Here is a 13,669-nt window from a genome sequence, read left to right on the forward strand (position 1 = left end):
AAAAATCCCCTGTGCTTCACCTATTCAAACTTCCCCCACTCCCTGCAACTTGTTTCTTTTATTTAACAATATATCCTGGAAATCATTCCATAGTGGTATATACATATATTCCTCCTTCCTCTTTCCAGCTGTATACTACTCCATTGAGTGGATGTACCATTGTTTATTCAACCAATCCCTTATTGATATACAATTGGGGTCTTTTCCATCTTTTGCTGTTACAAATAGCCCTGCAATGAATTAGCAGGTACCGCTTTTGAGTATATTATATGCTTTACAAACATTATCTTAATTAATCTTCACTACCATCCTGCAAGACATAATTATCCTCATTTTACCTCCAATGAACCTGAGACTAATGGGTTGTTTGAAGTCTCATTACCATGAACTCCTTGAGAGTTGTGTCTTGTTTTTCATTGTATTCCTGGTATTTTACTGAATGAATGAACATAACTCAATTGACAAATAGTAGTGCAGGGAACTGAAGCCAGGGCTGTGAAGGTGGGTCTATCTAGCCCCAAAGGTTGTGTCCATTACAATCTAGCAGTGGTCTCTAAGATGGAATGGACAGACATCAAGGAATGCCCAAGATGATCTATTTGCTTGTGGAAAGAAAATATCAGATTTATAATATCCTGTCCTTTAAAAAATATCCACTTTTGTGAGTATTTTATTATTACATAAAAGAACAACATAGGAAATATGTGAAGATTTTATATGAATAAATACAGATACTGGGGATGCATGCCCAGAGATTGTTTTGTTGCTAAGAGTCCGTGATCAAAACAGTTTGGAGAAGAATTCCTTCTAAGATTTGGGGATTTTATTAAATCTAACTCCCCATATGTATTTCCTTGTATAAATGGTTCTCAACTGGGGATGATTCTGCCCCCAGGGGACATTTGGCAATGTCTGGGGACATTTTTTATTGTCATGACTTGGGGGGTTGCTACTGGCATCTCATGAGCAGGGGCCAGGGATGCTGCTAAACATCCTATAAATCAAAGGCAATCCCCACAACAAGAAGTATCCAGCCCAGATGTCAATAGCGCTGATGTTGAGAAACGCTGCCTTATACCCCTATTGAGAGGGAGCGATGGAGGGGAAACGGAGAGTGGGGTGCAGAAGAGGAAGGAAGGTGTTACCTATATCTGTGTTCTGACACCTGTCACATTATTTATGTACTCACTTAGTGTTAATTGAACAGAATTGAGGAATGCTAGAAAGAGCTGGCTGTGGGAGGGGTTGGTAGGCGGGGAAAGGAAAAGGACAGGAAGGGGAAGAAGCACAGGGCAAGAAGAAGAAAGGAAAAGGAATGAAGAGAGATATGGAAGGAAGTGTGGCAGGTTATGTTGTCCAAGATGACTACAAGATCTCCCATCCCACACACTTTTTTTAAAAAAACAAAAACAAAAACAAAACAAACAAGTTTATTTAAACAAGACACTTGACTTGATGGGGAAAACTATTAACATTGATTTCCTTTAGAGTAATTTATCCCTATTTAAAGACAGATTGCCTTACATGTAACAGCTGTGTACAAAATTTATAAAATTGTCCTTGGTTTTACAATGATAAATGAAAAACATTAAAATTCTCCAATCGAACAAGGCATGCAAGGATTTTTCATGTCATTGGTTTTTGTTAAATACTGAGAGCAAAATAACTTACTGTGCTATAAAGTTAAGAGTTGGATGAGCATGCCACTAATGGAAAAAGAGGGTATTTTCACAGAACCAGATTTTTCCCCATCCCATCTCCATTTGATGTTGATCAAAACATACCATTGGCCATTTAGTAAAGAAAAAAAACAGCAATATGCTTGTGCACATACAGTAGCTACGTTATGTACAATAAAGGAACAGGGAAGGGTAAAATGAAAGAACAGAGAAAACTATACTGTAGTAGTCAGGATGTGGTGGAACCAAATTGCGGTTTTTCTAATTGAGATTGTATTCCTGGTCTGTAGGAACAGAGTTCTGGAGTTAAGACCCTTGTTAATAGACGTCTCCTGTCTGCTGCTGGAAGACAACCGTTGTATCTTCAGTCTCCATTTCCAGCTGTGCAGGTGTGTCTGTTTCATTGATTGGCTGCCTGTCAAATCGGAATCTGATCTGTCTCATTGACAAACCTGTCATTCACAATAGGCTTTCATTAGTTTACTAAGTGGTGTATGCCTCTTAATCTTAAACTGCATCACAGAAACATCATGCCCTGCCACCTGCAAATTAATATGATCGTTGTTGTCAGTCTTCACTCCTTGCTCGGGTTTTTCGTCGGCCATGGCGAGAGCTGGAGTCTCCTCAGCTACCTCTTCACAAAGGAGGTAGCAGGTCCATGCAGTACAAGCACACAAGCAGCACCAGGAGCGGCAGAAGAAGGAGGCAGCCCCATGTACTCTTACAGTGTGACAATAAGACATTTCAAGTTGTACTCCATAATCTTTCCCCTTGAATCTAGGTGGGCCTGTGACTCCAAGCAGAATGTGACTCCATAGATTGATAAAGCTCCCACCTGATCATTTGGTGATGCCCACTCTTGGAAGCCAATCACTATCCATGAAGAATTAGAGAAAGAGGGCACACGGAGAGGTCACACGCAGCTGTTCTGGCCAACAGTCTCTACTGACACCCACCGTGAACTGCCAGACATGGCAGTGAAATTGCCCCAGATGATACCACCTCCCTGCCAGTTAATCACCCCCAACTTTTGAGTCTTTCCAGCTGAGGCCCCAGTTATCATGGAGTATATCCAAGCCATCACTTTTGGGCCCTTACTGAGTTCCTAACTTCATCATAGAGTCTGTGTGCATAATTTAGTGGTTATTTTAAGCTACTTAGTTGTGGAGTGGTTTGTTATGCAGCAATAAAGAACTGCAACAGGAAGAGTGTGGGAGCAGCTCTATATAGTAGTTAGAGTAATGCTAGCTGCTGTAACACACAAACCCCAAATTTTAGTGGCTTAACAGAGAAGTTTATTTCTTACTCCCATAATTGTTCAGTGCAGCACTCCTCGTCGGGAGACAGCCTTCCATTAAGTCATTCAGGAGCTCAGGCTGCTCTCATCCTGTGGCTTCTCTACTACCCAGGGCTTGCAGTCCTCTGCATCCAGAAATCAAAAAGAAGAAGAGAATGGAAAAGGCATGCCTGCTTCTTAACGCCTCATCCACAAATTCACGCACACCCTTCGGTTTATGTTTTATTGAAGATAACTGGTCACATGATCCCACTTAGATCCAAAGGAGGTTGAGAAATGTACTGCCTGATTGATAAGCCAGTTCCCCAAAACAACTCCATATTGAGGAAAGGAGAGCATGAATTTTGGTGGACAGTTAGCTGCCTCTCTCTTTCCCTTTCTTCTTATCTCTCTGGAGATGGATTGAAAGGGTGGAGTACCAGTGATCACATTTGTCCCACTCCGTGACATTTATGTAAGGCCAACCTTTACTTACTTCATTAGTGAAAACTGGAGGCTACTGTAGTATTGTAGTGGCCGGGCTGACTGGGTTCAAATCCTACCCTTGCTACTTATTAGATATGAGAACTTGGACAAGTTATTTTACTTCTCTAAATCTCATTTTCTCCATTTGTCAGATGACAGTGATGATAGTGATAGCACCTAACTTATAGAGTTGTTATGAGGATTAATTTGGTTAATTCCTGTAATATAGTTATGACTGATACATTGTAAGTACTCAGTAATTGTTAGCTACTATTGTGGGAGAATGGAGAGTCAGCAAGATGGGTTTTTTAAATGTCTAAACCAAATAGTTGCCTCTGTGAGCAAGGACTGAACCACTTTGGGGGCGCAGCTCTGCCAGTTGATTTGAACAGTGGATCCTCTGTGTGAGGTTCAGTAAGGGTGATATGGAATGTTTTCATCATGTTTCTGAAAGACTGAGCAGAGAAGAAAGGGGTCTTGATGGAGCACCTCAAGTGAAGTCCCATGTTTCTCCCTTAGTTCTCTCTCATCTTGAGATCACAGACCAACTTTTCAATAGATAGCTACATTCAGGCATCTTGGGAGTGGTGTGGGCAAGGAGTACATAGATGGATTCCCTTGGAGTAATTCAGGGCAACTGTAGGGGGGTGAACTCCCAGATGGGATGAGCCAGCCCATGTGTGTGCCATGTGTGTGCCCCATATTCTCATTCACTCTGCCCTTTTACTGATTCATCCCCCTTCTGCAATATTCACACAGCATAGAAACCATCCAAAACATAGGGTTTTAAGTATCACATCATAAGGTATTTCTGACACCTTTAATCAACTTTATTATATTCTAGAAGTATCTGTAATCAGTAATCAAAGGGGCTGTTTTGGAGATCCTTAAAATGAGTATTGCAGGCAACCACCTCACCCTATTTTTGTTGGAACCCCAACAAAATGTTGAGACTCCTATTTTTCATTGTTCCTTTAAGCAGCTAAGTCTTGCCAAGGATCAGATTCCAGTTCAAAGATTTATTACCCATCTGATGTTATTAAGGAGGGGAAGAGAGGAAGGAAAAAAAGGAAGGAGGCAAGAGGGAGTGAAAAAAGGCAGTGGGAGCCAGGCATCAATAATTACCAACTTGTGTTCCTCTCTCTCTTCTCCGAAGCTGCAAAGTTGGCTTCAGGCGGCTTATTTTGCAAGTAATACATACTATCAACTGCCTCATATAAAATTTAGTCTTGGGGTGATGAAGTTGATTTTTGGACTACAAAAATCACTAAGATCTCTAACTCAGTTCACCTTTGTCCAGGGTTGGGGAAGAGGAGAAGGGGGTGGGGAGGAGTTTCTCACATGGAGAAACTTAAGTTCTACAATCCAAAGTTATAATGCATTCTCATGATATTTTTTGACTCACACATTTATAGCATCAGCTCTGGTATGTATTTTTTAGGACTTGTTGAAATGTGCTTAAGTTTGATTCAGGTAGTAGCAGTCTTGCCCTCCCATTTCAGTAATAATGTTTAGGGCAGTGTTTTTTAATACTCAGGTTAACAGTGAGTAATGAGTATTGACCAGCATTTTAAAAAACAGAATATAATAGTATAGATCAGGGGCCATCACTCACAATAAGGGTAAGTTTTTTACGTGTGTGTATTTTTTGGCCTTAACATAGAATGTATTTTTTTTACTGTAGCTTATGATCGTAAAAGTTTGGAGAATTTCTGGTGCCAGAGAAGATGGAGTAAGCCCACTGACGCCTCTTTCCCTCTCACTGATTATAACTTAAAACTCTGGACAAAATACCTGAGGACTCTGAAAAGTAAACAAGCAAGAGAACTGGGAAGGGGAGTCAAAGCGTGAAGAAGCAATATGTAAGTAATGAGTTTCCTTTAATTTTTTCCTCTTTTCTCTCAAAGCTTTGATGTGAAAGTAGGCCCAAGTTGGGGAGCTGCACAGTAGTTGTTCCAGTTTGCTAGAGCTGCTGTTATGCAAAATACCAGAAATGGATCGGCTTTTATAATGGAGGTTTATTAGGTTACAAATTTATAGTTCAAAGGCCATGAAACATCCAAACTAAGGCATCAAGAGGATACCTGCAGTGAAGAAAGGCCGATGGCATCCAGAACACCTCTGTCAGCTGGGAAGGCACGTGGCTGGCGTCTGCTGTTTCTTTGCTCTCAGGTTGTATTCAAAATGGCTTTCTCCAAAACGTCTCTGGGCTTCTGTCTCTCTTAGCGTCTCTCAGCTCTCTGCTTCTTTCTCCCAGGGTGTTTCTCTCGAAGCATCTGGGGGTCCTCTCTTAGCTTCTCTGGGGCAAACTCTGGGCTTCATCTCTTAGCTCAGCATCTCCAAATGTCCTTCTGCTGCATCTCCAAGCATCTCAAGTGTCAGCAGCTGTATCAGCTCTTGAGTTCTCTTAAGTACTCCAGTGAACCAATCAAGACCCACCCTGAGTGGGAGGGATCCACACCTCCATGGAAATAATTTAATCAAAAGTTTCCACCCCTATCAAAAGGCTAATAAGTCTGCCTCCATAAGATTGCATTAAAGAACATGGCTTTTCTGGGGGACATAATATATCCAAACTGGCACAGTAATACAGGCAGCAAAAACGCTGAGATAAACCCCAACTTTCTGAGTAGAGGATTGGGGAAAAGGGTCCCTCCAAACCCAGAGAGTATGAGGAGAATCCCTTTAAAAAGTTGTTTTTTTTCTCTCTCTCTCCTGGACGTGTCCTAAAGGCAGGCCTCAGTTGTGGAGCAGAGGCAGCAGTAGCAGGGTGGCTAAAATTTCAAGAGAAACTGCCATTCTGGCTAATGGACTAGGAAAAAGAGCTCCTGTGAGCCAGCAAGTGTATGAGGAATCCCAGAGAGGAGTGATCTGGAGAAAGGGGTGTCCTCACTCTGTGTATGAACCAGCACATGTTTTGTAAAGCCTCTGAAAAACTGAACTGACATTGGAGCCACAGTCCACAAAAGATGAAACAGAACTTGCAGTCTGAACCTGACTGTGTTGATTGCCTGTCAAAACTAAACTAAACTAAACAAAATCAACATTTTCTAGAACAGAGGTTGGCAAACCTTTTCTGTAAAGGACCAGATAGCAAATATTTTAGGATTTGCAGGCCATACAGTTTCTATTACCACTATTCAACTCTGTCACTATAGTGTCAATGTAGCCATGGACTATATGTAAATGAATAGGCATGGGTGTATTCCAATAAAACTTTTATTTACAAAAATAGAGGGCTGGATTTGGCTAGCAGGCTGTAGTTTGCTGAGCCATCCTCTAGAAGATTTAACAAGATCCAGAGTCTCACAACATAATATTTGAAATGCCCAGTATATAATCCAAAATTACTTGACATTTAGAGAAGGGGGAAAATTACTTGACATTTAGAGAAGGGGGAAAACATGACCAATTTTCATGGAAAGGACAATCAAAAGATGCCAACCCCAAGATGACCCAGATGTTAGAATTATCAGACAAAGACTTAAAAACAGGTATTATAACTATGCTCCATAAAAAGAACTGCAAGGCAAAAATAAACAGGCTTTAATCTAACAAAAAAACAAAAACAAACAAACAAACAAAACTATGCTCCATGAGGTAAAGGTAAACACATTTAAATGAAGGGAAAGATGAATGCTCTCGGCAGAGAAATAGAAACTACAGAAAGAACCAAATGGGAATTTTAGAAACAAAAAACAGTATCTGAAACAAAAATTCATAGAATGGGTTTAATAGCGGAATGGAGACGACAGAAGCAGTCAATGCACTTGAAGACAGATCAAGAGGAAAAATCCAATCTGAAGAGAAAATTTTTAAAAAGACTGAAAAAAAGAGTGAACAAAGCCTCGGTGCCTGTAGGTGGGTGCACCGTTCATATCACTGGAGTTCCAGAAGAGGTGTAAGAGATTGGTGCAGAAAAAAATATTTGAAGAAATAATAGCTGAAAGCTTCTCAAATTTGGGGAAAGACATAAAATTGCTTCAAGAAGCTCAGTGAACCCTAAACAGGATAAACACAAAACAAATTTAAAAAATAAACAACAGACACACACACCCAGACACAAATCAAGTTTCTGAAAAAAATCTTAAAAGCAGCCTGAGAAAAATGATGAATTAAATATAGAGCAATGATATCAATGACTATTGGTTTCTTATCAGAAACTATGGAAACAAGAAGACTGTTACAGCTTTAAAGTGATGAAATAACTATAGTCCAAGAAAACGTCTTCAGGAATGAAGGCAAAATAAAGACATTCTCAGATGAAGAAAAACTAAGAATTCATTGGTAGCAGACCTGTTCTAAAAGAAGTACTAGAGGAAGTTCTTCAGGTTGGAATTAGCAATACCAGAGGGAAACTTGAGAGCAAAAATTGTAACAGTGTCTGATGGGGTTTTCATTGTATGTACATGTTAACTCATTGGCAACTATAACACAAAGCTTCTACAGTTTACTTGAAGTCATAAAATATTTACCATAAGTAGACTGTGAACAGTTAGGTATGTATATTGTAATCCTTAGAGAAACCGCCTAAAAAAAATACAGAGATATAGCCAAAGTCAACAGATAAATTAAAATGAAATACTAAAAGATAGTCACACAATCTAAAAGAAGGCAGGAAAGAGGTGAGAAAGGAACAAAAGAACAAAAGTAGCAAACAGAAAACAAATAAAATGATAAACCTAAACCCAACCATATAAATAATATTAATTATAAATGGTCAAAATGAAGCAATTAAAGAATACAGTGTCAGAGTGGATTAGAAAATAAGAGCCAACTATATCCTATCTATAAGAAATCCACATTAAATATACAGAGATACATAGGCTAAAAGTAAAAGGATGGAAAGGAAGTTTGGGGACCAGTGGTTTGAAGAGAAGCCTGGGTTTTCCTCTCTCGGATAGCTGAATGGGGTGGGATAGGTATAGTGGGGTCATTGGTGACATAAGCTTGGCTGAGATAAGCTTGTCTTTACAGTGAAACTAGTGAGTCCACAGGGTCTGGCTTCCAGATTCCCCATCACAGTTATTACTTCAGACAGGGGCTATCACACTCCCTACCCAGAAGTCACAACTCATACACCACCTGCAGAACCAAACTGAACAGGGGTTCTCCCTGCGTCTAAGAATTCTAATTTGGCCTTTGCCAAAATAAGGGGATGCTTTTCCTCAGGGGATGCTTTGATTTGCCATAGCTGTGGATGTGGTGCAATTAACCATATAAGCTGGCATGGGTTCAGAAGATTCTGGTCTCATGGGAATATGCTTTTATATTCTCTGATTCTGTGTGAATCTCATTTGTTTCATCCCACGAGTCTAAAATCACCTCTTTGATATCCAAGGCAGTTTCTAAAACTGTCTCTGACCAGGAAGTGAGTGTTGGAAATCTGGTAGAAAGATAAGAGGGACTGTTACTGAGGCTTAGTTTCTGTCTCCAAATCCTCAAAGCTTTCCACACCATTTGACATGGCAAGTCCAATCCACGACAAGCAATGTTTTCAACAAGAGGCTCTTGCCTCTGGAACTAAATGAGGTCACTATTTGAGGAATCTGGACCACTATTTCTGCACAGATGAGTAAAAACAAAGGTAGGGCTGATTTAAGTAGAACTGTAGAGATTTAGACTGCAGAAACATTGTGTAACCTACAGGTCAGTGTATGCCAGTATTAGTTTGAAAGGTTTTATCAATTCTTTAGACATGAGCAAACATTTCAGGAAATGCTTGGCTTCCTGCATAAATGAAAAGCTGAATTTTTGGATGAAGACTAGTTCAGGTTAGTTATTTTCTCTATCAACCCCAGAAACAATTAATGGCCTCAGTCCAAATATCAACTTAACAAAGGTTAACTTCTAAATTTAATTGTGAACAGTCACTTGAATTTCGAAGTCAGATTTCCCTAATGGTCATGGAAACTCTGGTTTCTATTTTCAACTTATTTTCAGAAGTTCTTATGGTAGAGATTGCTACTTGAATCCTAATATCTTCTCTCCTCTTTTCCTAGTGTAACAGAATCCTGCTTTTAAGCCAGGAATATGGGGGCCAGGAATAGACTAAATCCCTCACCCTTCCTCGCAACTAGCTGTGACCAACCATGGGACCAAGTTCTGGCCTATGAGTCGTAAGTGCAAGAATTGTGGGGCAGCTTCCTGAACTTTCCTTGAGACTGTTGGCATGTCTCCTTCATTCTTTCTTTGCCCCTTCCTTATTCCATCCAGTTGCTTGGGAAGTGGATGTAATAGTTGGAGTGCTAGCTGCCATTTTGGGCCATGAAGACCCAGGGAAGGAGTCCTGGTTCCTAAGGACTTTGTAAACAGAGCCATCATAGCAACCCTGGGCTGCCTACTTTTAGACTTTTAGTGAGGGGAAAAGTAAATTCCATCTTGTGTAAACCATTGTTATTTTTGGTTTTGGATACTTGCAGCTGAATTTAATCCTTACATAGTTACTAATGACTGAAACTAAGAAACATTTTAAGATTAATCCAAGAAAGGAGCTACTGGATGGAGAAACCATTCCAATGAATCCTTTGTAGATGAAAAGTGCAGTCAACAACCTTTCTTGAGACATTTCACAGTAAGGTTGCCAGGAGAAAAACCACCACCACCAAACAATCAAGAAACCTTAAAGAAGATTCTAAATGCAGGGCCAGACTCTGGACACATTTCAGTTCTACACGTTTTGTGGGAAAAACACTTAACAGACAAGCCAGGAAACCTGTATTCTTGTCCTGAACCTGATACCTCCTTCCTTCGCCTTGAGTGGGGTTTCATCTGTGAACAATGGGGGGTGTTGAACTAGCCATTTCTAGGCTTTTGTCCAGCAATGAAATCCCAGTCCCTTTTCTAATTTCCATTAGATCATATACCCCTTTGGAGTAAATGAAGTAATCCATGTAAAGTGCTGATCATAGTGCTCAGCACATCACAAGGTGCTCTATAAATGTCAGCTATTAGGAACCAAGTCATCCATTTTTGTAGTTCTCACAGTATCTTTCAGAGAGTAGTGCTCAGTGAATGTTTGCTGACATCCTTCCTCTGAGAATGCCTTTTGATCTGTTAGTCCCCTGCTTGCCCTAGAGAAGGCTTGTGTCACATACTAACCAGTATCAGCAAGGAAAGGAAAGGAGGCTCCTTTGATTCCAGGTTACACAAATCCATGGGAGAAAAATGAGCAGATAGAGGAGGAAATACACTATTTATTTACAATTCTTTCACTTTATCCACAATTTCCCATACAAACATAAAAACTAAAAAAATAAAACCACCACTTGGGAACACAAGTGTCTTTCTTTAATTAGTCTGGTTGAGGGAGGGTCACAAATCCTCTCACTCAGTGAAGGAAACTATTGAGGCACACAAAAGGGGAAAAGGAAAAGGGTTAGGAAGAATGCCTGAGAAACAGTTCCAGATGACAAACTTAACATATACTGGCATGGTGTGGCTTAGCTGGCAATGAGGCTCAAGGTGTCACCCACTGGGAACACGGCTTGGCTTCCTAAGAGGATGACAGCTGCTTGCCACCCCCCCCCCCCACTAACAAATACCAAAAATCAAACATGGGTCGCAAGTCTCATGTGCTGTGTGAGTATGATGGTGACAGTGTGAATACTGAGAAGAGCCCAAAACACCAGGGACACACTGGAAACCCCTTTCCTTTCCTTGGCACTGACTAGTCAGTCCTAACTTCTGTCCTGAATAAAATGCTGATTAAAAAATATAAAAAATAAAAGTCCTCCCCAGATTCTGGGGAAAAGGCAGGGGCTAAATCATGCAGAAGGGGCTTCTGTCTCTGCAGTCCCCTCTCTGGGAGGCTGCTAGGGGTGAAGGGAAGGGAGTTGTGTCTTCACATCCTTTTCTGCTGAAGAGGGGGAGGGAGCAGGGAAGATGCTCCAGAAAGGCCCAAGGAGGAGTGGGGAGAAAGGGGAGGAGAGAAAAACTGGGATACTGATGCTTGGGATAGCTGCCACTGGTTTTAAAAGCAGTGCCATCTGCTCAGCTACACTCACTCACGCAGATGACCATCCCATTTCCCTCACAGGAGGGCACTTGAAACCAGCCTGGGTCACTGAAGCCGCTTGCCTGGCAACTTCATCTGTGCCAGTGACCTAGAATGCTTTCACATGGTGATGCACATTATAAATATAAAATCATATCTGCTACAAAGAGGACATATATTTGTACATCCTTACCCATATACATAATAACACAATTTACACATAATATCTTGGAGTGGGTCAACATGGAAAAGGGTTCGGAGAGCTAAAAAGCCTCTCCTCCCCCCTGCCCTGATCCTTCTCAAGGGATGCTTGTATACCTGGTGACTGAGGCCCTTCCCGGATGGTTCTAGTCAGGCCAGTCTGGAGACAGACATTCAGACATGTACCTAAATGCTGATGGGTGTGTATGCATACACACTCTCACACACACACACATACAGATATCTGGTGGGGAAGGGAAAAATAAAATTCCTAGCCCTTGGGTGTAGGTCTCTTCCCAGAGTTAAAAGCCTCAGTACCTCCTCCACCTGAGAGCAGTGGTCTTGAAAAGCTGCTCCTCACTGGCTCAGTCTAGGGCAGAAGGAGAAGGGCTAGAAAACGGGAGAGGGAGAGGGGCCAGGAGTCTTAAACATAAGGCGTTTTGACCTGCGATCAAATCAAACTATTTCACGAAGAGCAACATATCAGTTGGGTTGGGGAGGTGAGACAGCCAGTCCATGTAGGGGCAATGTGAGTTGAGACCCTGAGTCTTCCCCTTCTTTTGTCCGGTTTCTTTTAAAGGGGCAGACAACCCTGTACCTCCTTTTCTGTCCTCTCCCAGAGCTGGGCCCATCCACATGGCATGAAATACTGACAGTGGTCCAAGAGATGCACCCAGAGACATGGAGTGGTGGACAGGCACACCAGAAAGTTAAGACCTGGGTGGCGGGTGTGAGCTTTTTACAGCAGGAGTGGTTCCTGGCCAGGGTCCACAGCTTGCACAGTGGCCACAGTGATCAGATTGCCATCAGAGATGGGGCAGTCTGGGTCCCCGTGGGGAGGCAGCACCTATCGGCGGTAGTGATTGGGGGCATCAGCAAACATGTACTTGAGTCTATATGCCTCAGCGAGAAGCAGCCCAATCTCTTCGTTGCCCCAGTGTATTGTAGGTAGGTTCTGTAGCAGCATGAGGAGACCCTGGAATACAAGAGAAGACTTTTATCATTCCCAGGCTGCAGACCAAGGGACCAGCAGCAGGCCTTCTCTTTCAAGGCTTGGAACAGGACCCCTTCTTCCTGGAGCACACGTTCTCAAGAGCCAGCCCGGCCCCCTGCTCCCAAGCAGCACACAGCCCCCGGCCCCTAGTTCACCTTCAGGAAGCCTTGAAAGCCTTTTCTGATTCTCTGATCCACTAAAACCTGCCTCTTAGAAAATATTCTAAGTAGAGAATGAAAACAATAAACGATTTTTCAAAGAAAAATAATCACTCACTATCTAAATATACCTCTCTTGATTTTGCAGTATTCCTTCTCAATCTTTTTTCACAAGCATATTTCTTTAAATAGTTGTAATTATAATTATGATTTTATATGCTTTTTTATCACTTTTTTTTTTAACTATAATTTTCATGTTTTTCCACACGGCCTTCAAAACTGGTAATTCTCAATGTTAGTACTCCATCATGTGGCTATACCTTAATTTATTCAACCATTCCCTTTGTTAGATATTTGTCTTCCCACCTTTTTTTAAATTTTTTTACCTTTATTAATAAGACTGTAGGACATATTCTTTTGCATTTGACTTCTTTCTCCTAATCCCAAAGTTCACTTGTAATCACCGTATTTATCCTCTGCCTTGCTCTCCAAAGACTGTCCTCAACCTGCCTGCCCACCTTATTTCCTGCTGCTACCAAGGTGCATGCCTCATCCAGCCAGGTCCATTCTCAGCCAAATTTACTTTGCCTCCATGGCTCAATTTATGCTTTCTTTCACCTGGAACACCACCTTTTTTCTCTCCCACCTATCTAAATCCTATTCAGTTTTCAAAGCCCAAGTCCACTTGACTTTGTTCCCTCAAACAGCTCTATGGCTATAGCTGATAAAAAGGATATTAGAATCAAAAGCGAATGTGCGCATTTAGGTTATCTCTGTAATTTAGTTGCTGCTGCTTCATGTTCATTCTCTATCTCTCTTTCTGAACTGGGTATTATTTTTATTTTCCTGGCTATGAAAGTAAGTAGCAAGACACAAAAC

General features: G+C 41.3%; 1 protein-coding gene and 1 pseudogene across 2 annotated transcripts in view; both read right to left on the reverse strand.

The window, feature by feature from the left end:
• Window positions 1-1,546: 1,546 nt before the first annotated feature.
• LOC119540180 lies at window positions 1,547-2,284 on the reverse strand (annotated as a pseudogene).
• Window positions 2,285-10,617: 8,333 nt separating this feature from the next.
• Window positions 10,618-13,669, reverse strand: part of TBC1D22B (TBC1 domain family member 22B) — an 82,873-nt gene continuing 79,821 nt past the window's right edge. For both annotated transcript variants that reach the window (XM_037843598.1, XM_037843599.1), the window contains one exon: window positions 10,618-12,614. In XM_037843598.1, the coding sequence (XP_037699526.1) occupies window positions 12,486-12,614 (129 nt within the window). In that variant the 3' untranslated portion in view covers window positions 10,618-12,485. The remainder of the gene's footprint in view (window positions 12,615-13,669) is intronic.

Source organism: Choloepus didactylus, chromosome 7, assembly GCF_015220235.1.
Source record: "Choloepus didactylus isolate mChoDid1 chromosome 7, mChoDid1.pri, whole genome shotgun sequence".
Lineage (NCBI taxonomy): Eukaryota > Metazoa > Chordata > Mammalia > Pilosa > Megalonychidae > Choloepus > Choloepus didactylus.